This window comes from Balaenoptera musculus, chromosome 5, assembly GCF_009873245.2.
Source record: "Balaenoptera musculus isolate JJ_BM4_2016_0621 chromosome 5, mBalMus1.pri.v3, whole genome shotgun sequence".
NCBI lineage: Eukaryota > Metazoa > Chordata > Mammalia > Artiodactyla > Balaenopteridae > Balaenoptera > Balaenoptera musculus.
The window spans coordinates 32,736,232-32,764,226 of NC_045789.1; the positions used below are offsets into that span (position 1 = coordinate 32,736,232).

Consider the following 27,995-nt stretch of genomic DNA (forward strand, 5'->3'; position numbering starts at 1 on the left):
AACTATGAAACAATGCTTTATCACTGACTTTTAAAACAATTTTTATTTGTTAATAATTGCAAACTTAAAAGTTGCAAGAACATCTTCATATCCTTTTTCTAGATTCATTTATTATCAATAATCCATCTCATTTGCTTTCTCATTGCTTGCTTCTCTCTATATATGCATATACACAGTTTCTTTCGGACATTTGAAAGTAAGTTGAGTATATTGGCAGTTTAGCCCTTAATGCCATAACCAAAATACAATTATCAACTTCAATTATTCAACAAATTTAACTTTGATAAAATTTTTTTTAATATTTATTTATTTATTGGGTTGGTTGCACTGGGTCTTAGTTGTAGCAGGTGGGCTCCTTAGTTGCAGCACACAGGCTCCTTAGTTGTGGCTCTCCAGCTCACTTGAGGCACATGGGCTCCTTAGCTGTGGCATTTGAACTCTTAATTGCAGCATGCATGTGGGATCTAGTTCCCTGACCAGGGCTCGAACCCGAGCCCCCTGCATTGGGAGCACAGAGTCTTAACCACTTCGCCCCCAGGGAAGTCCCAACACAATTTTTTAAATTAGGGAAAAAAAGAAAATAATAGTTGATAACCCAACATTAATAAGTAAAAAAAAAAAAATCCTATAAAAATCAGACTAACGATCTCAAAATCTAATAATCTCCAGATATTCAGCAAAAGGGTAAATTATACTGCTTAACTCAACAGCTCTCAAGAGCATCATTATGTTATCAAAACTGTATAACAATTATTCAAGCTAATAAGTGAATTCTTTCCAATAAGGTTAAATTATTTGTAAATGAGGAGGTTAAGAGTGATTAAGTGATTAGGATGAGGTCATATCTAGCTTGGAAGTGGAAGAATTAGGTTTAAACCAGTTCTCTCTCCATGGCATAAAATTTGTTTAAAATAAAGTATATTAGTATATCAACTATACTTCAATTAAAAATATAATTAATACAATGTATTAAAGTCAAGTATTTGAAATTCTCTTATCTGGGTGATACATAAATATTCCATAAAGCAAAAGTTCCTGATTATTTTGTGCTGAAATACTGCCATAAGCAAACTGCAGGCACGTAGGAATTTTTTTCCCCAGGACCCTCACCCAGATGATGGTTCTTTGTATTCTTAAATCTGTAGCTAGGATTCTCGAAAGGCTACAAATGGCTGATGGGTAAGAATTACAGACTAGTCATCTGAATACTCAAGATATTCACTAGAAAAAGAAACGATGTATGGCCATGTCCATCTCTCTACTCCTGAAAAGTTTTCATTTATGCATGCATTATTTATTCATTTATTTAACAAATATTTATTTAGTCCTATTATGCCATGCTCTTTCCAGCCTCTGGAGAAGACATCTTAATGCAAGTCATAAGCCTCACTCCCTATCTTGCTCCCTTACATAGCTCAAAGGCAGCTCAAACTTTCCTGAATCATAAGATGATGAAAGTGAACCACAACGAAACTGCCAATAAAACTAGCTAATTACATACAACCTGTTAACATTCAGTAAGAGAGAAATATATGCCATATATAAGAAAATTTTTGCAATCTAAATAACTTAATAGTTAGGATTTACTATTTTATCTAATATTCCAAAATAAATACACAATTTCTTAACTGACATGCCATCTTCCACTAAAAACTTAAAATGATAATCTGCTATAGATCTTCACCCTTAACACTAACCTTCCTTCATATTCTAACATACACATTTTCTTCTTTATTGTGCTTTGATTTCCCAAAGAAATTTCAAATTGTGTGTGTCTGTGTATGTGTGTCTGTGTCTGTAATAGGGAGACAGGCAAACAAAAAGAGAGGTTTTGGCTTTTATTTTAATATACTCACACTTTAACATGGAAGAAAGAAGTACAGAAGAAAAGAAGTAAATGAAATCAAACAAGTGGTAGCATAACTACAATGTACAAATTACAAAACCTTTCTTGCTAGCAGCATCAAATACTCTAACATTCATTTGTGTACCTAGCTATCTTACTCATCAGAGAGTAATCTTATGTTTAATAAGTCTAAAAAAGCTTAAGTTTTAAACTAAAGGATTTTTTTAAACAAACTTATTTACTTCCAAAATAAATCCTCTGAGATAAGCTCCACAATGGAACTAATAAAATCAAAGTAACTACTTTATGTTAGTTGGGTCAATGTAAATCATACTTTAAAGTGTTTTTATTTAGCATTTTAGCCAAGACAAAAATTTAATCTATACATGTTGAAATCCAGAATTCACATAATTTTAATGGACATATTTTTACATCCTCCTGTTGGGGAAGAAAATGATACTCAAGAATGACATCTAGGGCTTCCCCGGTGGTGCAGTGGTTGAGAATCCGCCTGCCAATGCAGGGGACACGGGTTCGAGCCCTGGTCTGGGAAGATCCCACATGCCGTGGAGCAACTGGGCCTGTGAGCCACAACTACTGAGCCTGAGCGTCTGGAGCCTGTGCTCCGCAACAAGAGAGGCCGCGATAGTGAGAGGCCTGCGCACCGCGATGAAGAGTGGCCCCCGCTTGCCACAACTAGAGAAAGCCCTTGCACAGAAACGAAGACCCAACACAGCCATAAATAAATAAATAAATAAATAAATAAATAGAAAAGATGACTACCATCTTAAAAAAAAAAAGACATCTAAAAGTCCAAATGACTCTTCACTAATCCAATTACTAAACCAACACCAAATTTTCTCCAGTACACTGTATACTGAATATATAAACTTTATAACTGAGTACATTTTAAATGTATAAAAGCATACTCTTTACAGTCACACAGGCATATTTACCTATATGCAATGTGGAACTGAGCAGTCCATTAATAGTGCTTTCAGGTAGCCAGAATCTAAAAGTTGTATTTTAAAAAGAACTAAACTGGGTTAAATTTAATATAAGATAAAAGATACCAAAGGAATTGTTCCACTATTTCAAATTTACTTCAAAAGTAATTATAAACGCAATGAGGAGAAACACAAGTCGTTTTGCATTTTGGGTTTGTTTTTTGTGGGCTTTTTTTTTCTAACTAGAAAACAAGATGGAGCCCTAAAAGAAATTCCAAAATCACGTATGAGGAGGTTAATGGTAAAAAACACCAAATAACACTTCATACTTAGGAAATACCACCTCCATCTAGGTTTGACTCAAACTCTAAGGAATACAAGTTTCCAATTTGAAAAGAACAGAATACAGGTTTCAAGGAGAAGAAGAGGCAGCCCAAGGAGAGAAAGGGGAATGACGGTTCTACCTGCCATAGGTAGAGGAAAAGAAAAGGATCTCTGTGGAAATTTCCACCTTCCTCTAAAGGAAGAAAAAATAATAGGATGTACCAATCAACTAACAATATACCCTGTGGGGCCAGAGAGCAGAGAAGCTAGCTGAAAACATTCTTATTAAGAGTCAAAATTTGACTTGCCTTAGGCAAAAATATTCTTAAAATTTTGTTCCACAGCAAGTTTTCATGTCTTCAGATTTATACAGGAAGGGTTTGCCTCATCCATATCAGCAAATTGGCATTTCCAGACAGAAAGAACTTAAATTACACAACAGTCCCAATGATTAGAGGCTCCTGGGACTACAGTGGACAATAATCTGCAATAAGAATATTGTACCCCCACTCCAGTAATGACAGGAGCTAAAACAAAAATACACCAATACAGATATTAGAGAAACTGTGCTAATACATTCAAGCTTACTAATGATAAGGTACTTAGGAGAGTATGCATATAAATCTCTACCAGATAGGACAAACGCCAATTCAACAAGTTCACTCACCTTACTGAAAACTGTGCCTATAATACCAAACCCAAAGCAGTATCTGTTATCTTAAATTAGATTATTAGACTTCTATCTCAAATAGAGAAGAAAAAATAAAGTCAAGCCCCATGTATAGATACGTGGTGACCCTAGACAATTTTAAACATATAATCATTTGAAGAGACAAAGAAGCAAAATACCACTGCTCTCCAAACACAAGATTACAGCACACACTGGATCCTGTTATTGAACACAGTACTACCACATTCAACATACCGTGGACACTATCTCATCAATTTTTTATAAATTTTGGCAGCAGACTTTAAGTTCCTAGAAAATTGCTCCCCAAAGGTTAGAAATCCTGGACTTCCCTGGTGGCGCAGTGGTTAAGAATCCGCCTGCCAATGCAGGGGACACGGGTTCAATCCCCGGTCTGGGAAGATACCACATGCCGGGGAGCAACTAAGCCTGTGAGCCACAACTACAGAAGCCCGCACACTCTAGGGCCCGTGTGCCGCAACTACTGAGCCGCATGCTGCAACTGCTGAAGCCTGCACACCTAGAGCCCACGCTCTGCAACAAGAGAAGCCACCGCAATGAGAAGCCCGCTCACCGTAACAAAGAGTAGCCCTTGCTCTTGGCAACTAGAGAAAGCCCGAGTGCAGCAACAAAGACCCAACACAGCCATAGGTAGATAGATAGATAGATAGATAAAATTTTTAAAAAGGTTAGTAATCGTTAATTAAAGCCAAGGAACAAATTATAGAGAGCGAAAGAAAACAAAAATATAGAAGCCATATATCATTAGTTAAAATAACATATGAATAAATGAAACACTGTTGATAATAACTGAAGCTGCCTGGTGGGTGCATAGCAGTTCTCTCATGCTTTTATATATGTTTGAAATTTTCCATGATAAATTTGTTTTATTTTTATTGATTGCCAATAGGTCAAATTTTAAACCCCAAAAAGTGAGTTTTTGTTAAATGTTTTTAAACTGTAGGCAGGAAAAAAATGGGTAACTAGCATTAAGTGCCTAGTAAGGATTTTAATACATAACAACCCTTATGAGATAGACAGAATCAGCCCTATTTTACATAAGAGAAAATTAAGAATTAGAGGAGTAAATTTTCTTGCCCAGGATCATAAATAAGCTTAACTGAGATTCACAACCAAAAAGGGGGAGGGAAAAAGAGAGAAGAGGGGAGGAAAAAAAGAAAGCAGACAATAGGATGGTTAAAGGGAAAAGAAAAACACCATTGCAGTAATGCACAAAAGACAAAATCAGAGAATAGAATTTAGAGAAAACTCCACAAGTTAAGATTCTTATATTATTCAATGACAAGTATTCAAGGAAAAAAAGACAAAAATACAACTGAATTTTAAAACCTTGGGGCTTCCCTGGTGGTGCAGTGGTTGAGAATCTGCCAGCCAATGCAGGGGACACGGTTCGATCCCTGGTCTGGGAAGATCCCACATGCCGCGGAGCAACTAAGCCCGTGCGCCACAACTACTGAGCCTGAGCTCTAGAGCCCGCGTGCCACAACTACTGAAGCCCACGTGCCTAGAGCCCATGCTCCGCAACAAGAGAAGCCACCACAATAAGAAGCCCTCGCACCGCAATGAAGAGTAGCCCCCGCTCACTGCAACTAAAGAAAGCCCACGTGCAGCAAAGAAGACCCAAAGCAGACAAAAATTAAATGAATTTTTTAAAATAAAAAAATAAAAATAAAATACCTGTAATTATGCTGTTTACGTAAATATTTGTGTATTTTACTCTAGCTCCAATATACTAGATCCTGAAGAAATTCCATTTCTGCCATGCTAGTAACCATAAAAAAAATACACACACGTATATATCAAAATTACCCTAAACTTTGTTTAATTACCTAACTACAAGTCAGAATAAATTAAGAAAAGACTCTGAAAAAGTGTCATAACATATTTAAAGTGGTACTGTGTAATCCAGAAAACTTTGGTATATACTCATAAATATATTTTAAGATCACTGTGCAGATACATTACTCCAATCCTCCAGGGTTAAGGCAAGTATCTAAAAGTAATAACTCTAAGTATAAAAAACCATTCTAAAGTACATGGACCTCAAAAAATTTTAGTTTCCTTTCTCACATCTTAATTGACCAAATCCTAGTTCCTCAATTTGTCTCTAAGGTCACAGTAGAAAAATGCTAATTCTATTATGGACCACTGGTCTCCAGAAACATAATCAATTAGAAACTACATATAAACAACTATAATCAGATTGAGCTTTTTATTTGAGTGTCAGTAAATTTGAAGAAAGAGAAAGGCAAGAGAAAAATTCAAAACTTTTGCCTCAGGACTTCCTTGGCGGCCCACTGGTTAAGACTCTGTGCCTGCACTGCAGGGTTCGATTCCTGGTTGAAGAAAATCCCACATGACACGCGGCCAAAAAAAAAAAATTTGCCTCAAATGACAAAAGGAATTATAACACTTGATTCACTAAATTGAAAGCCATTCATATCTAAGTAAAAAGAGAAATGTATGAGAATTTAGGAAACTTGGGTTCCAGAACCAGTTCTGGCCCTAACCAGCTGGCTTACCTTGGACATGTCTCTGATCCTCACCTAAAAATTGAGAGGATTAGAGTGTTATTTCTAAGGTTCCTTCCATGCTCTGACAGGCTATAACAGGTTCTGTAACAAGCTAAGATATGCAAATACAGGCATATCTCATTTTATTGTATGCACTTTATTGCGCTTTGCAGATACTGTATTTTTTACAAATTGAAGGTCTGTGGCAGCCCTGCACCAAGCAAGTCTATCAGCGCTATTTTTCCAACAGCATCTGCTCAGTTCATGTCTCTGTGTCACATTTTGGTAATTCTCACAATACTGCAAACTTTCTCATTATTATTTTATATATATATATATATATATATATATATATATATGTGTGTGTGTGTATATATATATATATTTTTTTTTTTTTTTTGCAATGGCCTAATGAATAAAAAAGTTTATTTCTCTTGCCTCTAATAGTGTAAAAGGTGAGGTCAGTGGTGCAACTCCGCTCCTCATGGTCACTCAGGGACTTAGATTCCTTCTAAACCATTGCTCCTCCATCGTTGCTCCTGGGTGTCATTTTCAAAAATGGAGCTGCCCCATTTGAGGCTTCTGCCATCACTGATGCCTGGGCAGGGATCACCCTCAGAGCAGCAAAGCCTCAGGCCATTCACCCCAGTCAAGGTTCAGAAAACTCTTCTAGGGCCAGAAACTCTTCTAGGTATCTATTATTATCACATTTATTACAGTGATCTCTGATCAGTGATCTTCAATGTTACTATTGTAATTGTTTTGGCATGTTTTATCAATAAAGTATTTTTAAATTAAGGTATGTACATTTTATTTTTAGATATAATAGTACTGCACACCTAATAGACTACAGTGTAAATATAACTTTTATATGTACTGGGAAACAAAAAAATTTGTGTGACTCACTTTACTGTGATATTCACTTTATTGTGACAGTCTGGAATTGAATGTGCAATGTCTCCTAAGTATGCCTCTAGCTCAAAACAAAACAACACATTAAGGCTAATTAACAAGGGGAGAAATTGTCAAGAACCAGAAATGAAAAGTCAAAGGACAGTCATCTCAAGGATAGAACCTAGAAGGGAAAAATTAGACTATTTTAACTGACTGACTGACTAAATTCACATCCCACAAGAGGATTAAACAATGTTACCAACAAATTTTGGTGGTTTTTAATTCTTTCTGAATACATATGTTAGAGCTTGCAGAGAACATCACTTCAACCACAGAAAGAACTGAGTATGATTCTTATTCTTATGTCTTAATTCAAGCCATTGTAGCTTAAAAATGATTTCACTTAAAGTGATGCAGCTTAAGATGAACAGCAGCATAAAACACTAGAAGACACTTGCCTGGTCAAAGATAAGTAAATATTTTGTTATTCCACCTTGAATATGCCAGAAACTATGTTAAATATTACAGGTTTAAAAAAAATGAAGAACCACAGCAAAACACCTCTACAAACTTACTAGAATGTCTAAAATTAAAAACAATGACAATACCAAGTGTTGTCAAGAATGGAGAACTAGAACTCAACATTACTGGTGGGAAGGCAAAACAGCACAGCTACTTTGGAAAACAGTTTGGCAATTTCTTATAAATATAAAATGAATTTACTATATGAGCCAGCAAGCGTACTCTTAGCTATTTATCCAGGAAAAATGAAAACCTGTCCCCACAAAGACTAGTACACAAATGTTTGGAGGCAGCTTTAGCCATAATAGCCAGGCAGAAACCACACGGTCACTGGATAAACAAATTGTGGCACATCCATAAAATAGAATACAGCTCAGCAATAAAACGAAACAAACTATTAATATATGCAAAAACATGAAAGACTCTCAAACGCAATATGCTAGGTATGAGAAGCTAGTCACAAAAGGTTACCCATTGCATGATTTCATTTTTATTTGACATTCTGGAAAAGACAAAATGATAGGGACAGAAATCAGATGAGTGTTTGTCAGGGTTTGGGAACGGGGCAGAGAGGCCTGATGTAGTCAGGGGCAGAAGAGACCTTTCTGGGGTGATAAAAATATCCTACATCTCAACTATGATGATGGTTACAGGACAACGTACATCAAACTCTACACCTAAAAGCAATGAACTTATTCTATGTATATCATACCTTAATAAACCTGACTTTAAAAAAGAAGATAATAAAGGTATAATCTCTGGCTTCAAGCTCATGGTCTAGTGGGAGAAATATATAAACATATAATTATATGGAGCTAAGTAAATGCTATAAGTTATGAAAAAAGTTCTGTCGTGGAATGGAAGGAGAACAACATCTGTCTCAGAGTTGGGCAAAGAGTTGGGATTCTTAGAGAAGATGATATCTAAGCTGTCTTAAAATATGAGCATGACTATGATAGGCAGAAAAGGAAAAAAAGCATCCAAGTAGAGAGAAGAGTTGAAAGAAAGCACAGAGGTTGTAAAGGCAAGACCTATTAAAAGAATAAGAAAAAGTTCAGTATGGCTTGAATATGGTATATAGTGCGAACATGATGAGAGGAAAGAAAGTGCAGGAGGAGCTGGGGCTTCATAGACCATGCTGTGGAATGGCATGGCAGAGGAAAAGAACAGTTTGAAAGGCCTTAAAATAATACTAGCAAGAGATACCTGGGGTTGAAATTAAGAGGTAGACTATTTGGTGTCACAGTGATTGTGGGAATGAGGAAGGAAGGCAAGTCAAGGTTAAGTCAAGTTTCTGGTAAAAGGAAAGTAGTAGCATTGAAATGAGGACTTCAAAAGGAAGTACAGGTTTGTTTGATAATCTTAGGAGGGAATCATCAGCTTCTGTTTTCCTATCTACTAATTAGGTTACTTGCCTGTAACTAAAATTGATTATTATAAATTATATATTTGAACTACTTTATAAAATAACTGTAGGAAATAGAGGCAACACAGCATAACCTCACCAGAATCTTTACAATGTCTTCAGAGACAGCAGCCTAATAGTTATTTTAAAAATAAAATGTTTTTTAAAAATTGAAAGAATGAAAGAAATGAAATTAGAAGAGGAAAAACTTATCAGATTTAAATACAGTAGTTCCCCCTTTATCCATGGTTTCACTTTCCACAGTTTCAGTTACCCTAGGTCAACCATGGTCCAAAAATATTAAATGGAAAATTCTAGAAATAAACAATTCATAAGTTTTAAGTTACATGCCATTCTAAGTAGAGTGATGAAATCTCGAGCCATCCCGCTCCATTCCACCCAGGACACGAATCATTCCTTTGTCCAGCATATCCCACTATTTTAGTCACTTAATAGCCATCTAGGTTATCAGATCGACTGTTGAGGTATCAGTGCTTGTGTTCAAGTAACCCTTATTGTACTTAATAATGGCCCCAAAGTGCAAGAGTAGTGATGCTGGCAATCTGGATATTCCAAAGAAAAGCTGTAAAATGCTTACTTTAAGCAAAAAGGTGAAAGTCCTCGACTTAATAAGGAAAGAAAAAAATCATATGCCGAAGGTTGCTAAGATCTATGGTAAGAACAAATCTTCTATCCACGAAACTGCAAAGAAGGAAAAAAAGAGCCATGCTTGTTTTGCAGTCACACCTCAAACTGCAAAAGTTATGACCACAGTACATGGTAAGTGCTTAGTTAAGATGGAAAAAGCATTAAATTTGTACAGCCGTAACAAGGAGATGGTGTAGATTCGGTTCCAGACCACCACAATAAAGTAAATACTGCAATAAAGTGAGTCGCAAGAATTTTTTGCTTTTCCAGTGCATATAAAAGTTATGTTTACACCATACTACAGCTTCTTAAGCGTGCAATAATAGCATTATGTCTAAAAAAAAGTACATACCTTAATTTAAAAATACTTTATTGCTAAAACATGCCAAAACAACTACAGAAGTAACATCAAAGATCACTGATCACCATAATAAATATAATAATGAAAACGTTTGCAATACTGTGTGAATTACCAAAATGTGACACAGAAACATGAACTGAGCAAATGCTTTTGGAAGAATGGCACCGATAGACTTGCTCAGTGCAAGGTTGCCACAAACCTTCAATTTCTAAAAAAATGCAGTATCTGTGAAGTGTAATAAAACAAGGTCTGCCTGTACAAGATATTTTGAGAGTGAGAGAGACTACGTTCACAAAACTTTTATTACAGTATATTGTTATAATTGTTCTATTTTATAAGTTATTGTTGTTAATCTCTTACTGTGCCTAATTTATAAATTAAAGTATATCACAGGTATGTATGTATAGGAAAAAAACATAGTGTAAATAGGGTTTGGTAAATAGGGTTTGGTACTATCCACAGTTTCAGGTATCCATTGGGGTCTTGGAACGTAACCCTGAAAATAAGGGGGGACCGCTGTACTGTGTAAGCTTTCCAAGTTACATATTAGGGTCCAAATTTTTATTTGAAAATCAATTATGTGAAATCTAGAAAATATTTTCCCAAAGAAAAAATGGAATACAAAGTATAGCTGAATTCTAGAATTATACCAGTGTTATACAAACCTGCTAAAGAACCAACTTCACTACCACCACTGAAGCACAGTGGTTAGAACAGGTTGCTCTGAAGCTGAACTGCCTGGGGTTCAACTTCTATCTCCTCTGCCATTTACTGTGTGACCTTGGGCAACTTAATTAACTCTGCAAGCCTAAGACTCCTCACACCTTTAAAATGGAGATGATAATATCACCTACCTCACAGAGTTACCACGAGGATTGAAAGAAATAATCATTTAAAGCATTAAGCACATTCATTCATCCAACAAATATTTACTGAGCACCAACTATGTGTCAGGCATTATTCTAAGCACTGGCAATAAAGTGGTAAACAAGCCAAAAAATGGAACTTATATTCTAATATAAGGAAAACCAAAATAAACAAAATATTTGATGGAGATAAATACTATAAAAATAAAGCAGGATATAGGAGATGAAGAGTGACAATGAGGGTACCCGTTTGGTAGTAGGTAAAGGTTCTCTAATAAGGTAACATCTGAACAGAGAGCTTAGGGGAATGAAGGAGAGAGTCATATAGATAACTAGAGGAAGAAATCAGATCCATTTCTGGCAATACAGAAGACTTAGGTGTCCAGAAAAACACTTGTTCAGAATTCCTTAAAATGCTGATTGTTAAGCAAACAAAAAAAAACTTTCATGAATGGCTGAACTAGAGAGAAACCAAGGAAAATCTTTGGAGGTAAAAAACAACCGAGTTTCAGCGAGCACTGAGGCCAGTATCTGCCCTGGGAGCATCCACCGATCTCTTCTGGTTTAGAAACTGAGTCTTAAGGGACTGCTAAGGGGGAGAAGGACAAAAGCTTGGGGCCTAAAGAATGTGGGGAATCTGAAGGGCAACACTGTCGGTGGGTGAACAGGTGTGGTAACAGGGACAGGACACGCTCATCATAAGCAAGTGGACATATCTGCCGGTCTCAACCTGAGCAGAAGAGAAAAAAAGAAGTCTCCCTCCTCTCACTCCAATTTGGGACCAGAACTCATACTACCTGTGAGGTCTAACAAAACTCAAACTAAAAATTTAGTTTCAAGAGGTTCAGAATATGAAGACACTGGAGCATGACAGAAGCAAACACCAAACCACCAGGAGGAGTACACTTTAAACGAGACCTCAAACTATACTCAAAAATAATAATCCATAGAACAGGGACTTCCCTGGTGGCGCAGTGGATAAGACTCCACACTCACAATGCAGGAGGCCCGGGTTTGAGCCCTGGTCAGGGAACTAGATCCCACATGCATGTTGCAACTAAGAGTTTGCACGCCACAACTAAGGAGACTTGGAGCCACAACTAAGGAGCCCGCCTGTTGCAACTAAGACCCAGCATAAATAAATAAATAAATAAATATTTTTTTAAAAGGCCTCATCTCCAAATACAGCCACATTTAAAAATAATTATAATAATAATCCATAGAACAAAAGCTCATTTTTTTAAAATATCACAAAATAATGAAGAAACAAACCCCCAAGAACCAGCAGAACAAGCTTTATAGAAACAGACTCCGAACACTGAAAAAAATAAAATGATCATATACACAATATTAAAATGTTAATGTTTAAGGAAATAAAAGAGCTATCAGAAGTATGACTAAGGAAAAGAAACTATAAAAATATGAATATGAAAAAATCAAACAGAAGTTCAAGATATAAAAAATTATAATTTATATTTATATTATAGTATATTGTTTATTGATATATATTATTAGATAACTGAGAGGCAATCATTCTAGGCAGAGAGAAAAACAAGAGTAAAGGGGCCCCTGCATCCAGAATGGACTAAACCAGAGTAGAATAAGGACAAAGAAGTACTACTTAGTAGGTCACAAAAACACTCAATAAATACTAGCTATTATCTCATAGATTCTATGGGGAAAATTTAGATAATTGAAGTAGTCATTTTTTCTTTCCCATTTCAGCATCACATACAGCAGCCAGAGCAGAGCTCTAGAAGACCCCAATTAGGTTCAGAAGAGAGTAAGAAAACACTGGTTTTCTATGAAGTGGGAAGAGTCTTAAGCAGTAGTCTCAATGTCAAAAAGGAAATCTGGGTCTTGTGTGAGCAAGGTAGAGAAGAAGGAAAATGAAAAAGTATCCCCATGTGATTCAGAAGATAAATATCCAGAGGCAACAATGATCAACAGAAAAAAAGGATCCATTAAAACTGTCATTTCAAACTTAAGTATCAATTATTATTAATTAGGACATCCTCTCAGTATTCAAAAATTTCACAAGTGAAGTCAACATTCCATTCCATTCCTTAAAAAACTAAAAACAGAACTACTATATTACCCAGCAATCCCACTAAAGGGCATATAACCAGAGAAAACCATAATTCAAAAAACACATGCACCCTAATGTTCATTGCAGCACTATTTACAATAGCCAGGACATAGAAGCAACCTAAATGTCCATCGACAGACGAATGGATAAAGAAGATGTGGTAATATATACAATGGAATATTACTCAGCCATAAAAAGGAACAAAATTGGGTCATTTGTAGAGACACGGATGGACCTAGAGACTGTCGTACAGAGCAAAATAAGTCAGAAAGAGAAAAACAAATATATTAATGCATACATGTGGAATCTAGAAAAATGGTATAGATGATCTTATTTGCAAAGCAGAAATAGAGACACAGACATAGAGAACAAATGTATGGACACCATGAGGGAGAAGAGGGCTGGGTGGGATGAACTGGGAGACTGGGATTGACATATACACACTACTGATACCATGTATAAAATAGGTAACTAATGAGAACTTCTGTATAGCTCAGGGAACTCTACTCAATGCTCTGTGGTGACCTAAATGGGAAGGAAATCCAAAAAAGAGGGGATATATGTATATCTATAGCTGATTTGCTTTGCTGTACAGTGGAAACTAACACAACATTGTAAAGCAACTGTACTCCAATAAAAATTAATTAACAAAAAAAGTACCAGTAAAAAAAAAAATTCCATTCCATAGCAATGAGAATTTAGAATAAATGAAACTCCCAAACACATGCCAAAATTTTTCATTTTAACTATTTGATTTAATGTTAAACTTTTTCCAAGTCTTTTCAAGAGATACTATAATGACAAGAAGAAATACAATCTTCCTTGTTCTCCAATATTCAGTGCCCCTCTATGCAAGAGGATTATATATACCTACCCTGTGAAACTCACACATGGTATGATAAACACAAGCAAGGACATTTGATTTCCCTCAGTCAATGAAACGTGAAAGGAAGTGACATGTCACTGTGAGCGGAAGCTACGAGAGCCATTACACATGGTTCATCATGTTCTCTTTTCCTTTCAAGGGCAATCCAAGTTCAATATTGTACAAATGAAGTTTAAGGCAGAGAATGGCAAGAGATAAGCCAAGATCCAAATTACTTGTATATCATAATAAAGAACTTGCCTTTATCCAGAAGAGAATGAAAAACTATTTCTGCCCCATAAATATTTGCTGAATGAATGAATGGATCAGTCCCACTGGAAATATTTACTTGTTTCATAAAAGAGAAGTAGTGTCATATTACTAAGTCATAAGTCTAGTCAAAATAGCAATATGTAAAAATGCTTCACTTTAAAATCTTATTCAAGTTGATTCTTTGACTTTGACGTCTTACTTAAAAATTTAAATGCTAAACTCTAGTTAAATTCACACTCTAATCCATAGGAAAAAAGAATAATCTTGCCCCCTAAATTTATTCAGTAAATCTATCATGGAAGCAAATCAACTTCAAGGAAAGGTCATTTGAATACTAGAGGCCCACTAATACATCTTGACAAATATGAAAGACAACACCTGGTATTCTCTTCTGTAACTGATTAATAAAAGCATCATCTTTTCCTATTTAGTGCTCGATGTGGTCAATATATAAATGACAAAAAAAGGTGATTAAAATTTCACTTTTTTATAGGATCAATATACAAGGTCATTTCGATCTTGCAAACTAAATAAGCCAACTAAATCTTGACTGTGAGAGTAAAAAAGCAAACTCCAGCACCTTTCAAAATGATTACCTATGTCATTAATTCCATCCAATTTGAATATCACATTCCTTAAAAACTCCCTTTTCCTATTACACATTTTAAGTTATTTAAAGGGGAAAACAAACAAATTAACCCTACCTGCCTCAAGCCAAATCTTGACTATGTTAGGCAAGTTTTAAACAATCTGATACTTTTCCAGACACTGATCAATTACATGATTGAAAGATGCCTTAAGCCACTATTTCCAGTTTAAGGTTCTATATATGGCTTAGTGTTTAAGAGCTCAGGTTGTAGATTCCCTGAGTTTGAATCTCAGCAACATTACTTGCTCAGTGACGTGAGCAAGTTACTTAGCCTCTCTCTCAGTTTCATCATTTATAAAGTGAATATTACAATAGCACAGTCCAGTCTGCTATAACTTATATCTTTGCCTTGAATCACCTCCTACAAGATTGTTAAAGAGCAGAATAATGCAGGTATAGTGTGGAAGTGATGTTGGTTCATATGTAGTTTCTTCCAAAAGAATTAAAGGGAAATTCTTCACAATACATTAAGATCTGAAAAAAACATGAAAATTTACAGAACTGCTTTCCTTTAATGCAAATAGTGCTTGGTTTAATGATTGCAAGAACTACAGCTGGCCCTTGAACAATGTGGAGATTAGGGGGGCCAACCCTCCCTGCAATCCAAAATCCACATATAACTTATAGTCGGCCCTCCATATATGAGATTCCTCTGCATCCTTGGATTCAACCAACATGAATCGTGGAGTACCGTAGTACTTATTATTGAAAAAAATCCACATATAAGTGGATCCACCCAGTTCAAACGCATGTTGTTGAAGTGTCAACTGTATTACGCTTTTCCCACAACATTAAGTATCTGACAATCTACAAGTAAAGATGAAGAAATGCAAAGACATTTCCCCCTGATTTAAAACAATGAATTAATGAAGAAAGCATCAGAAGCTAAAAAAAAAAAACCGGATCTACATCTCAAAGAAGGAAGCACAGGTTCCAGGTTTAATACCACAAAAGTGACTGTGATGCTAAGGTGAAAATATCAGTAGAGACTTAACCTTGCTAGTATTTTCATTAAGGTTACTGCTTTTGTTAACATTCTCGTTACAAAATTCCAGAGGTTTTGAATGGGGCACCTCATTCCTATTTTTACCCCCGTAAGCCCTGTTATTTTTAGTCCACTGTTGTAGAACACAAGACATTTTGGCAGAAAGACCTACACCTGATTGTGAGAGCTGTAAAAAGTAAATGCAGTTAATACACATTTAAAACGGAACCTGGCACATTCAATAAATCTTAGCTATTGCTATTACCTACTGTAACCCAAAATAATGAATTAACTTCACCTCAAAAGCACACCAATTATCAATATATTTTCCCCCAACCTCAAGAGCCATAGATCATCTCACCATCACTGAAAATTAAAACTTACCCCCCAAAAAGTTTGAAAACCGATTAAGAACCATAAGCCCACCAAATGTTTTAGTAAACTAACAAAATAACCCACTCACACTTCTGGCCACAGGCACTGTCTCACCCATGCACTGACAAGAAAGTCACCTACAGTAAGGAAAATTATTCTGAAATGCTTTGGATTTTGTGTCTGCTTGATACTTATTAATTTCACAGTAGTATTATCTAAGAAAACAAGTTGGTGATACTGTTAATAATAATTTTATAATATCTTTATATAATTTTCTTTAATAATTAATATTTTCTCCATTTTAGATACCAATGAGCCTCATTGGTACTTACTCTGTTTCTAGAAAAGATTTGTTGATATCCCATTTAAACTGATTAATTACCATATTACTATCAGGATTGACTTTTTAAGTTTCATGTATTAACATCAAATCCACACTTTCAAAAAAATACTCTGTGTAAAAAGTTTTATATGTGTGTGTGTGTTCATAAACTCTGAGATATAATGATTATTTTTATTCAAGATATGGAAGCCCAGGGACTTCCCTGGTGGCGCAGTGGTTAAGAATCCGCCTGCCAATGCAGGGGACATGGGTTTGAGCCCTGGCCCGGGAGGATCCCACATGCTGCAGAGCAACTAAGCCCATGCGCCACAACTACTGAGCCTGCACTCTATAGCCTGCGAGCCACAACTACTGAGCCCGCGTGCCACAACTACTGAAGCCCGCATGCCTAGAGCCCTGCTCTGCAACAAGAGAAGCCACCACAATGAGAAGCCCCCACTCACCCCATAACTAGAGAAAGCCCATGCGCAGCAACAAGGACCCAACACAGCCAAAAATAAATAAATGAATAAATAAATTTACATTAAAAAAAAGATACTGAAGTCCAAAGATGATGAAGACTGGATTCAATTAGGTACTATATATAGAATTTAAGATAATATATTTATATTACTTTATGAGAAAAGTATTTTCACTAGAAACAACAAAATCTACATAACTCATCAGAGGCCATAGCTTTAAGAGATTTACTATAGTTTATAAATAAAAATACCACACCACTTAAGTCATTATTCATGAACAAAGATCCTATTAGGCAAGGTGAAATTTTTTTTCAGTTCTCAAGCAATAGATTTACCTCTAACAAAACGTAGTTAATGGGCTTCCCTGGTGGCGCAGTGGCTGAGAATCTGCCTGCCAATGCAGGGGACACTGGTTTGAGCCCTGGTCTGGGAAGATCCCACATGCCGCGGAGCAACTGGGCCCGTGAGCCACAACTACTGAGCCTGCGCGTCTGGAGCCTGTGCTCCGCAACAAGAGAGGCAGCGATAGTGAGAGGCCCACGCATCGCGATGAAGAGTGGCCCCCGCTCACCGCAACTAGAGAAAGCTCTCGCACAGAAATGAAGACCCAACACAGCCGAAAATAAATAATAAATAAATAATAAATAAAAATTTTTAAAAAAAAACACGTAGTTAATTGAGACCTCATCAGTTTTTCATCTTTCTGTAAGAATCTATAGAGAAAATCCAGCCCCTCACCTCTCTCTAAAACTGTAATTTTTATAGAACATAAATTACTAAATTAGTCTGGTCAAGAGAAGTCTAAGTAAATGCAAAAACCCAGGTGTAACAGACAGCAGAACACAGAGCATGAACATCAGATAGTTACATAACTTTAGAAGTCATGTGGTGTCTAATTTCCTACCCAAAGCAAGAATCCACTCTGTAATATCCCCAATATGCAAACTTCTACAATCTCCAGAAACAAGAAATTCTCTACTCTACAAAGCACATTCCAATCACATGTATTATTCTGGGACAAATCCAATTAAATCTTTGAGGAATCAAAACGGATACACACACATCAAAAAAGTTTTAAAATCTAAAGCTCAGAGTGTTTTATGAAATTAGTTTAATCAATTAAAAAGAGTTTGTGTACTCTCAACAGTGTTTTCCTTTGTACCATTTCCTTTTATTTTGTTTTTTACTTCTTATGTTGTCCCAACGGCTTTTAAGCCAAAGACTCACTGGAAATATACTCAGAGGTAGGTTTCTGAGTATATACTCCATTAGATGAGAGCATATGAAATACTGGAGTAAAAGGGAAAAACTACTTTAAGAGCACATTATAAGAGACTATTTTGAAAATAATGAAATTGCTCTTCTTAGGGGTAAAACAGATATTGAAGTAACTCAAAATTATATAATGAAAAATGCAAGCTGCCTGACAAGTATCTTCATAAGAAATAGTCAGAAAATAATAAAAGAAATATGTATTAAGGTTTTAACAACATACCTTTTGCAGAAAAGAATAATAGATACTAGACTTCCTAATGAATGTAATTTATTTAATGAGGAGATTAAGGCATTTCCATTTAATTTAATGAACACTTTTAAAGTACCAAGAAACACTGTGAAAAGTTCTGGAGGTACAAAGGTAAACAAAACAATTTATTGTTATCTAAGTAAGTACTATAAAACCAAATGTATTCTGGACATTTGTCTTGCAAACATACAAAACTATTACAAATATTTTAAAGAATCTACATATGAAAAGAGATAATTTATAATATAAAAATTAAATATATTTCATTAGTTCAGCTAGGTCAGTATGAGAAACAAAAGGTATGAGAAACAAAAAGCTTACTCAGTTTCCCTTTCTATGAAAGGGAACAACAACCAAAAACAAAATTCTGAATTTTCAGTTCCCAAATGATTTCCCAGTTCAAAATGGACATATTCAAAATAGAAACAAGACTGCATACCTGCAGGGGCCTAAGTTATCAATTCTATCACTTCTAAGAAACTATAAGTTATTAAAATATACCAACTCACCCAAATATCTTTTAATTTTCAACATTAATAAATAAGCTAATAATATCTACCCATGAGCTATATAAATGTTCATATACTTTAAACCATTTATTCCTCTTCTGGAAATTTCAATGCACAAAGATGCCTACAGAAGCATTTTAATAGCAGCACTAAAACAAAACAAAAAAAAAACCGTTTACTCAAAAGTTACTCATCTTCTCATACACTGAAAAGTACAAAACATTGATGAAAGAAAGGCAAGAAGATCTAAATAAATGGAAATACATTCCATCTTTTTTAACAGAAATTGACGAGTTCATCCTACAATTCGTATGGAAATACAAAGGACCTAGAATAGCCAACAATCTCGAAAAAGAAAAACAAAGAGGATATACATCCCTATTTCAAAACTTACTACAAAGCTACAGTAATCAAGACAGTTTGGTACTAATGTAAGAACTGACATATGGATCAAAATTAAGAGTTCAGATAAATCCTTACAGTTATGGTCAACTGATTTTTGACAAAGATGCCAAGGCAATTTAATGGGAAAGAACAGCCTTTCAACAAATGGCAGTGAGACAAAAAGATGAATTTAGACCCTTATCTTACCCTTCTTTCACATCATACAAAAATTAACTCAAAATAGATCATAGGCCTAAATGTAAGAGCTAAAACTATAAAATGTCTTGAACACAGGATGTAAATGTTCTAAAATTAGATTGTGGTAATGCTTGCACAACTCTGGAAACTTACTAAAAATCACTGAATTACATACTTAAAACAAGTGACTTTTATGGTATGTAAATTACACCTCAAGAAAGATGTTTAAAATCAAGTCACCTCTAAGAGTGACAATGGTTATTAAATAAACCCCAAAATAAGAATGAAGTAGTATATTGCAGAGCCAATAGGCTAATAATGACTACATAGAAACAAAAAAATTATAAGGTTGGAATATGATGATTGTAACTATCTAAAATTGCAAATACTACAATAATAGCAAATAGTTATAATTGCACTTAATGTGCCACACATTATTTTAAGTGCTTTACAAGTATTTACTCATTTAATCCTTTCTACAATATAGTTTCCCCATTGTAGAACTGGGGAAACCAAGGCACAAAGAAGTTAAAAAAACTTGTTCAAGGACTTCCCTGGTGGTCCAGTGGTTAAGAATCCGCCTTCCAACGCAGGGGACACGGGTTTGATCCCTGGTTGGGGAACTAAGATCCCACATGCCGCAGGGCAACTAAGCCTGCGTGCTCTAGAGTCCATGTGCCACAACTAGAGAGCCCCACGCACCGCAACTACTGCCCACGCGCCACAACTAGAGAGAAACCTGCGTGTCGCAACGAAGAGCCCACACACCACAACGAAAGATCCCACATGCTGCAATGAACATACTGCAACTAAGACCCAATGCAGCCAAATAAATAATAAAATAAATATTTTTTAAAATAAATAAATAAAAGAATTTTTTAAAAAACTTGCTCAAGATTGCGACAGGGGGTTAAGAGAGTGATTTTTTTTTTCTCTTTACACATATATCTTTAACATTACTATTAATATTATTATGCATTTGAAAAGGAGAGTAGTGGACATCACTGGTTGCCTATCCAGCATCCATTCACTCTGTGAATTTCTTACCCAGATCTTTGTGTATCCATCCCTCCCCATGCAGCCCAAGTACTTTAGAGGAAATTGACCCCATTCTTAGGTGCAGCAGTTGGCCCTGGTTTGCTTAAGCCAATCAGCACATTTCAATGGCCACAATCATTGCTTCAGCAGTCCAATCAGGACTCTTGTTTAGAATGTTAGGACAGAGAGGCTCTCTCCCAAGAGATCTGAACAAGAATACATATGGCCCCAAGTACCACTGGCAGCCATCCTATTACCATGAGGGGAACAGCAATGGACTAAAGCTGACATTACAGAAAGGCAAACAGCAACAGAAAGAAACTGGTCTTTAATATTATTTCCTGTAAATCTTGCCCTACCTTTGGACTTCCTGATAAATGAGCCTATAAATCCTTTTTATTGTGTTTAAACCAGTTTGAGTTTTCTATTATAACATGAAGTATCAATACAAACTGATATGGAGGAGAAGCCCATGAACAAGCATGTTTCTAGAATAGATTACTCTTAACCTTTAAATTATGATGTCAGGTATTAAGGAGGAAATAATTCTAGATACACACATCAAAATAGAAACATGATGAATGATTACCTTTCTAATAAATGTTCATATAAAAGCTTGAAAAGAAACTGCCTGCAATTTTATGTCCCACACAGTATTTTTTAATATTTTAATTTGACATTTTAAATGTTATTTTTTTTAAATCTAGATTTGCAATTCTTCCCAAAAAATCAAAATGTTCACACATCACTGGGCCCATGTTACTGCAGGACAACAATCAGCTAAAATGGAACAGTAGATGCCCCACAAGCATACTCTCTGCACAGTCAATACAAACGGAACCTCTGTATGATCTGCTCAGCTTCTATAGGTGTTAAGAGTTTGCACCATTAATATCTCGCAGAACCTGTATCAATGCCACATAATGAGTAATGAAAAATTATATTCCATCTTCTAATCTTTAACTCTTTTTTTTTTTGGCCACACTGTGTGGCTTGTGGGATCTTAATTCCCTGACCAGGGTTTGAACCCCGACCATGGCAGTGAAAGCGCTGAGTCCTAACCACCGGACCGCCAGGGAACTCCCTAAGCTTTTTTTTTTTTTTTTTTTTTTTTCTCCCTAAGCTTTAACAGTTTAATTAAAATGGTACAGTTACTTTTTGAAGAAAAAAATTTCATGAAAACATGTATCTGTCACCAGCCCACGGGAAACACTATTCTTGAATTAAATAGCATTGAACACCTATAAATACCTGGTGGAAGCCTTAAACTCAGCAGTGAGTTCCTGAAAACATGCCAATATAATTATTTGGGTCCAAAAGTTGACAAATTACTTTAGCATACAGATGGAGACAAAATAAAAATGGTTTTAAATTGCAACAAGAAAAATGTAAAAGTTGACCAGAAGTTTGAAACACTTGAATACACAGGTGTACTATTAATCAAAACTTACCTATAAAACAGATTTGCAAAAGAAATTACAAGAAGGGTGGTAAATTCCAAAGAAATTTATAACAGGGACTTCCCTGGTGGTCCAATGGTAAAGAATCCGCCTTACAATGCAGGGGACGGGGGTTCGATCCCTGGTCAGGGAACTAAGATCCCACATGCCGCGGGGCAACTAAGCCTGCCCGCCACAACTACTGAGCTCGTGCCCCTCAACTAGAGCCCATGTGCTGCAAGCTACAGAGCCCACGTGCTCTGGAACCCGTGCGCCACGACTGCAGAGCCCATGCACCCTGGACTCTGCGCGTCACAACTAGAGAACAGAAAACCCACACAACACATCTAGAGAGAAGCCTGCGCACCACAACGAAGAGCCCGCATGCCAGAGCAAAAGATCCCACATGCCTCAGGGAAGATCCCGCGTGCCATAACTAAGCCCTAACGCAGGCAAAAATAAAATAATAAAATAATAAATCTTAAAAAAAAAAAAAGAAATTTATAACAGTGTAAGGTCAAGCTACATTAGCAAAGTTGGAGGCAGCACTTTGTAAAGAAAGACTTCTGAAGTTTTATGGCTCTACTACCTCTTACTATTTGGGCAGCTCTCAGGGAGGGGAGGTTGTTTAATTTTAACAGTACAAACTTTATGGTTTAAAGTAACTAATATATAATCAATAAGAGAGAATCGGTAGCATACAATCTATTTTAATAAAATGCCTGAAAAGTAGGAAAAAGTTATGATAGCTGCATATATATATATATAATAAATATAGTATAATATATAATATAATAAACCTACTAATGAAAAATCCAATGAAGAAAGGATAAAGGAGGAGCATGCATGAGGATTCAGTGATACTGGTAATATGCTGGTTCTTTAAGTTAAATGAAGTTTCACAGGGCTCATATTATAATACTTCATTACTTATACATGTCACACATTCTTTTGTCTATATCCTATTTTTCACAATTTTAGACATTTTAATCCAATATACTGACTGTAAAAAAACTTAATAATCAACTTTCTGCATCTACATTCTGAGTGAAAAAACTGACTGAATAACCTGAAAAAAAATTTTTTTTTACTTCTAAAGTCTTTTTTTTGAAAGCTATTTGAATGGTCAATAAGAAGATATGAAAACTGAACAAGGTTTCAGCATTCATATTTAGCAGGACCAATGATTTTTCTGCCCTTACATTGGGGAAAGCTATGCCTAAGCTATAAATATCTGCTTAGGGAAGCAAACAACTCTACATCAACTCAAGAGACAGATGTATTCCTAGAAGGGTTGTCATTCTAAGAATCACCAATCTGCTTCACCTTTCAGGCTCTCAGTTTCCTTAACTATATAATGAGCTCTATGTATTAAACACTTAATGAGGGAAAAATTTAAAAACATATGTAAAGCGCCTGGCCCATTGCCTAGCACATAGTAAATTGTAACTTTTTTTAAATCACACTTATTATTAGTTAATGTAACTTCTTTCTTTGAGTAGAATTGAGACTAAGGCTGATAACTATCGATTAGAAAATATTTAAGTGCAGCAGTACTAACACTGAAATGGTCTAGTTTACCAGATTCCCAAGATTTTCAGTTCCCAAGATTTTCAAAAGACTGGCCAAGACCCTTGATATCTGTAGGAGCATGAAAAGTTTTGTAAGGGAGAAGGGAAGGAAAAGAACTAATCTAATCCTCTCAGCAACTTTCTCTGCCCTACATGAGAGGAGAACAATGGTGAAGAGGAAGTGTAATTGAACAGATTTTCCCTCTCCTTCTACCCAGACACCTACTGACCTGCAAACATGTAGCTATGAAAGACTTAACCAGTCACCTTAAAATCTCTACCAGGTGTACAATTCTAGGCAACATATGAACGAACTATTACTACAGAATTTGGATTTTCCTTAATGATAAAATGCAAGTGACTCATGTTCGGTCATGCACCTCCACAGAAGACATTCTAAAGAACAGAGGAGTTGGAATCCTCCTTCTGTCAGAGGAATGTTGTGTTTCACACACAAACAACTAATGATGGACTATATCCCTACCACAGATTTCTCTTTAACATCCAAGATACATGAGGTTTAAAAAAAGAAAAAGAAAAAAATTGAGAAGGAAAGTTTTCAAGTCTATTTGGAGACAAAGGGATACATAGATTTGCCATTTACCTCCTTCAGATTCACAAACTTTGAAAGTCCACATACACGCAAGATCCCCAAAATGTTTATAACTGTTGAAACTGAATGATAGACACCAGAGTTCATTAAATTGTTCTATTTTTGTGTACACCTGAACATTTCCATAATATACATAATTTTTTAAAAATGTATACGTGTATTTGTATATAAACTCCCAACACAACAAACTGGTAGAGAAATACCAATTGTTCAAAATTTTCTTATTCCATAGGTAAGTGAATTTCATCAAGCTACTTTCTCATTCTAGAAGTTGTACCACAGGTGACCAGTCCATTAATAAAGGTCTAGTTAAGGAAATAATTAACTGCCCTGAATAAAACAAGCCTAACCTTGAAAAAATAGAGGCAAAGGGGAAAGGTAATAAACAGTTATTCAACTATTGCACATTCATAGTTGTTCCCATCTATTATCTTCTAACACAGGTGAATAGGTGGAAGAAGGGGAAATATCTAAAGGTCAAATTTACTTTTTATATTTTACGTTGATGGGCAACGGAGATCGGAATAAAGAAATCTAAAAGGTCCCCATTAGAAATGATAACCATTTCTAAGACTAGAGAAAAAGAGAAGTATCGCATATCCACCTTTTAAAAATAACATTCATAGCTCATAGTAGTATAACCAGCAACTTCCAATGACCAAATATGCTTTGCTGATAGACATGAATTCACAAATGAAATAAAGATTATACTATATCTGCTGCAATTCTCTTTTTAAATTGCCGTTCAATATTCACAAGATGTAACCCTAAATTCACTCCAAAATTTGACTTTTGTTAATTATGTCTAAAAATAAAACTAGTCAAAATTAAATATAAATGCTAACTTTGCAACAAATTAATCTTTCATCAGCCCTGTGAACAAGAATTTTCTGTTCAAAATTTATGGCAAAACATAACTTAGGCAGACTCGAAAGAGAAGGTAGGACATTATTTCTCAAGTCCAAAAAAAGGTCAAAAGAACTTACTTAAAATGTCCGAAATGCACACTTAGATATACATCCCAAGGGGGAAAAAAATTTATAGAATAAAACTCCTCCACTGGAATCCTCCATAATACTTACATAGCAACAATTATTTCCTTAGGACCAAAGTGATCTGTTCACTTTCTCAAAACCTGGAGCATCTAAGTTTACCTAATTCCCCTTACAAGAAATTGTTTCATTTAGGTCAGCAGAATTTTGTTTCTATCATCAGCCTGAGTGAAGCACATGGCTCCAGCGCTAACGTCTTGTTCCCCAACCCACTGAGAAGATATGCTCGTAAAATAGAGATCTACTTACCAGGTTAAAGACAGTTTCTACAATATCCCTATTGGATACTTCTCCAACTTCAACCAGCCCCGTCAACACGGCAAATTTCATTCTGATGCCCCTGATAGGGAGCCCTGGTTTCAGAGACAAGGCACCCCCTTCGGCAGGGGTTTCTTCTCCTTTCCCTCCACCTCCCCCGTCATCACCTGTTGGCGGGGAAGGGGCAATACTGTCTTCACTGGCCATTGCGAGTTCACGATAAAGGACCACTCGGAGTCACTCTGGGACAGCAGTCGCTGCGCTAGTAATAAGCACACAGACGCAACGCAAAACGGAAAGGGTCACTCTTCAAGTTGTGGAGAAACCCCAAAAGCAGTTGATGTGGAAAGTCCTCGGCGTCGCCTTCCTCCTCTTGGAGAATATTTGTCCAATCTCTCTCCCCGAGGCTGACAACAACGCCAAACCCTATTGGAAGATTAAATCAATGTTAAATAAGCTAGGTTTTGGTTTAGGGTTTTTCGGGGAGAGAAGGGAGTAGTTAGTGTCCGTCAAATAAGTTCCTCAAAGGACCCCGCTACCAGCCACCCACTTCCCCGCGCCTTGAGAAGCGGGGTTCTGAGCGAAGGCGGGTTCCAGAGGCCCGAGAACAGGTTCACTCCTCCCCCACACTCTCGCAGGTTCCAGGCGCAGGGCAACCTCTCCTCACAGGTGCACGGAAAAGGAAGCTGTCGCTGGGAAAGGGGGTGGGGGGTGGGGGGTCGGAGGAAAGCAGGAGTCCCCAAGCTACCCTAGAGGGAGAAAGTTCCTCCTCACCCAGACACTCCGGACTCGTCCTTGCCCCCCGCCAGGCAGCCGCGAGACGGAGGTGGCAGCTGAGATCCAGGGCAGGAAAGGGCGGGGGAAGGGGGCGGTGATGATTCTCAACGCTCGGCCCAGGGGGAGGAGTGGAGCACCTCTCGGGCACCTGAGGTTCGACGGGCAGAGGAGGGGTGGTGTGTGTAGTGGCCAGAAGGGAGGGGAGTCCCGGCGGCTACGACGAAGAGAGGAGGGAGGAGAGAGAGGTCAGTGCACCTGATCGCAGCCTCCAAGTTTCCCTAGTCCGCTCCCCGGGAGTCCGCGGCTGCACAGAACTCCATGGCTTCCTGGCCCGCCCCACCGCACCCCACCCCACCCCTGCGCTCAGCCTTTGCAAAATCAGCCGCTGCCGGCGCTGCGGACGCCGCGGCTGAGGCTGCTGCGGGCGGTGAGGATGCTACTGCCACAGCTTGCCCCTCCCCGGCTCGCGCGGCTGTCCGCGTGCCCACTGAAGCTGCTCCCCGCCGCCATGACAGCGCCGAGGGCGGCCGGGCGCGGCGTGCGCGTGCGCGTGCGCGAGCGCGAGCAAGCGGGAGCGAGCGGCCGGGCGGGCGCGAAGGCGGAGGCGACCGCGCGGTGGCGTGGGGAAGCGCGGGCGGCCCCGGGGGCCGGAGAGGGCGGGGGCGCCGGGCGCGGGCTTGCTGGTGGAACAGTGTATGAGGGCTGGCGCGCTACGCAGGTAGCACCAGGTGTATCCCCGGCCCGGCCAGAAAAGACCTTTCTTTTCAGAAGCCGACTCTTCCCCCACCTCCCACTCCCCGACCTGAGAAGGTGCTTTGGCAAGTGCCGAGGCGGTGATTCTGACGCTCCTTCTGTTAAGTTACCGTAGGGCCTCCTGGCGCGGAAGGAACCCGCCCCACGTTGCCAAGGTGTCTTCTTGGACTCGGAGAAGGACACCTGAGGGACAGCTACGAGCTAGGGAGGTGGCAGCTCCGGAGCCAGCGGGGCTGCTGTCCTTGCCTAAGGGAGCAAAGAGTCCCCACCCCTGACAGCTTTCAGCTGCCGCCCGCCCGCCGCGCTCGGCGAAGACTCGGAAAGAGATTTCCACTGGGATTCCCTGACAGCTGCCACCTTCTTTTCGGAGCGGGGTGTGGGGCGGGGAGATCGTGTGGACGAGGAACGGGGAAGATTCCTTGCAGCTGCCGCCCCACCAAACCTCTCCCACGTTCTAAGGAAGGGAGGACTCCTGAGACAGCTGCTCCAAGCAACGTGGAGGCGGGGTGCATTTTGCCTGTAGATCTCGGAGGCGTGTTTTTCCTCTCGGGATTTTCCAGTGTGAAAGTTAGGCTCGCCTCATTCTCAGATTAGTTTAAGAGATCAATTATATTAGGATTGAAACCAGCACAGATCATCATAATCTGTGTCCCGTCCCGCCCCCCCACTCCTGGTTAACAGTATTCTTCCTGACGCATTAGTGAAAAACAAATATTATAGAGAAAAGTGGCTTGTCACCCTTATGGTACTATTTGAAGCCGTAAGGCCTTAAAACATATATAATGGTTAAAATACTCGCACTT

At 37.6% G+C, this 27,995-nt stretch overlaps 2 protein-coding genes across 5 annotated transcripts in view; one reads left to right on the top strand and one right to left on the bottom strand.

The window, feature by feature from the left end:
• Positions 1-26,961, bottom strand: part of LRBA (LPS responsive beige-like anchor protein) — a 745,100-nt gene extending 718,139 nt beyond the window's left edge. For 3 of the 4 annotated variants that reach the window (XM_036852030.1, XM_036852029.1, XM_036852027.1), the window contains exons 1-2: positions 26,437-26,961; positions 25,654-26,088 (exon numbers count right to left, since the gene is read on the bottom strand). In XM_036852030.1, the coding sequence (XP_036707925.1) occupies positions 25,654-25,869 (216 nt within the window). In that variant the 5' untranslated portion in view covers positions 25,870-26,088; positions 26,437-26,961. The remainder of the gene's footprint in view (positions 1-25,653; positions 26,089-26,436) is intronic. The other variant, XM_036852028.1, reaches the window with a different exon arrangement.
• LOC118895185 lies at positions 26,444-27,846 on the top strand. Its single transcript, XM_036852033.1, has 2 exons — positions 26,444-26,684; positions 27,308-27,846. The coding sequence occupies exons 1-2, from the start codon at positions 26,537-26,539 to the stop codon at positions 27,784-27,786; spliced, it is 627 nt and encodes a 208-aa protein (XP_036707928.1). The 5' UTR covers positions 26,444-26,536; the 3' UTR covers positions 27,787-27,846.
• Positions 27,847-27,995: the final 149 nt, after the last annotated feature.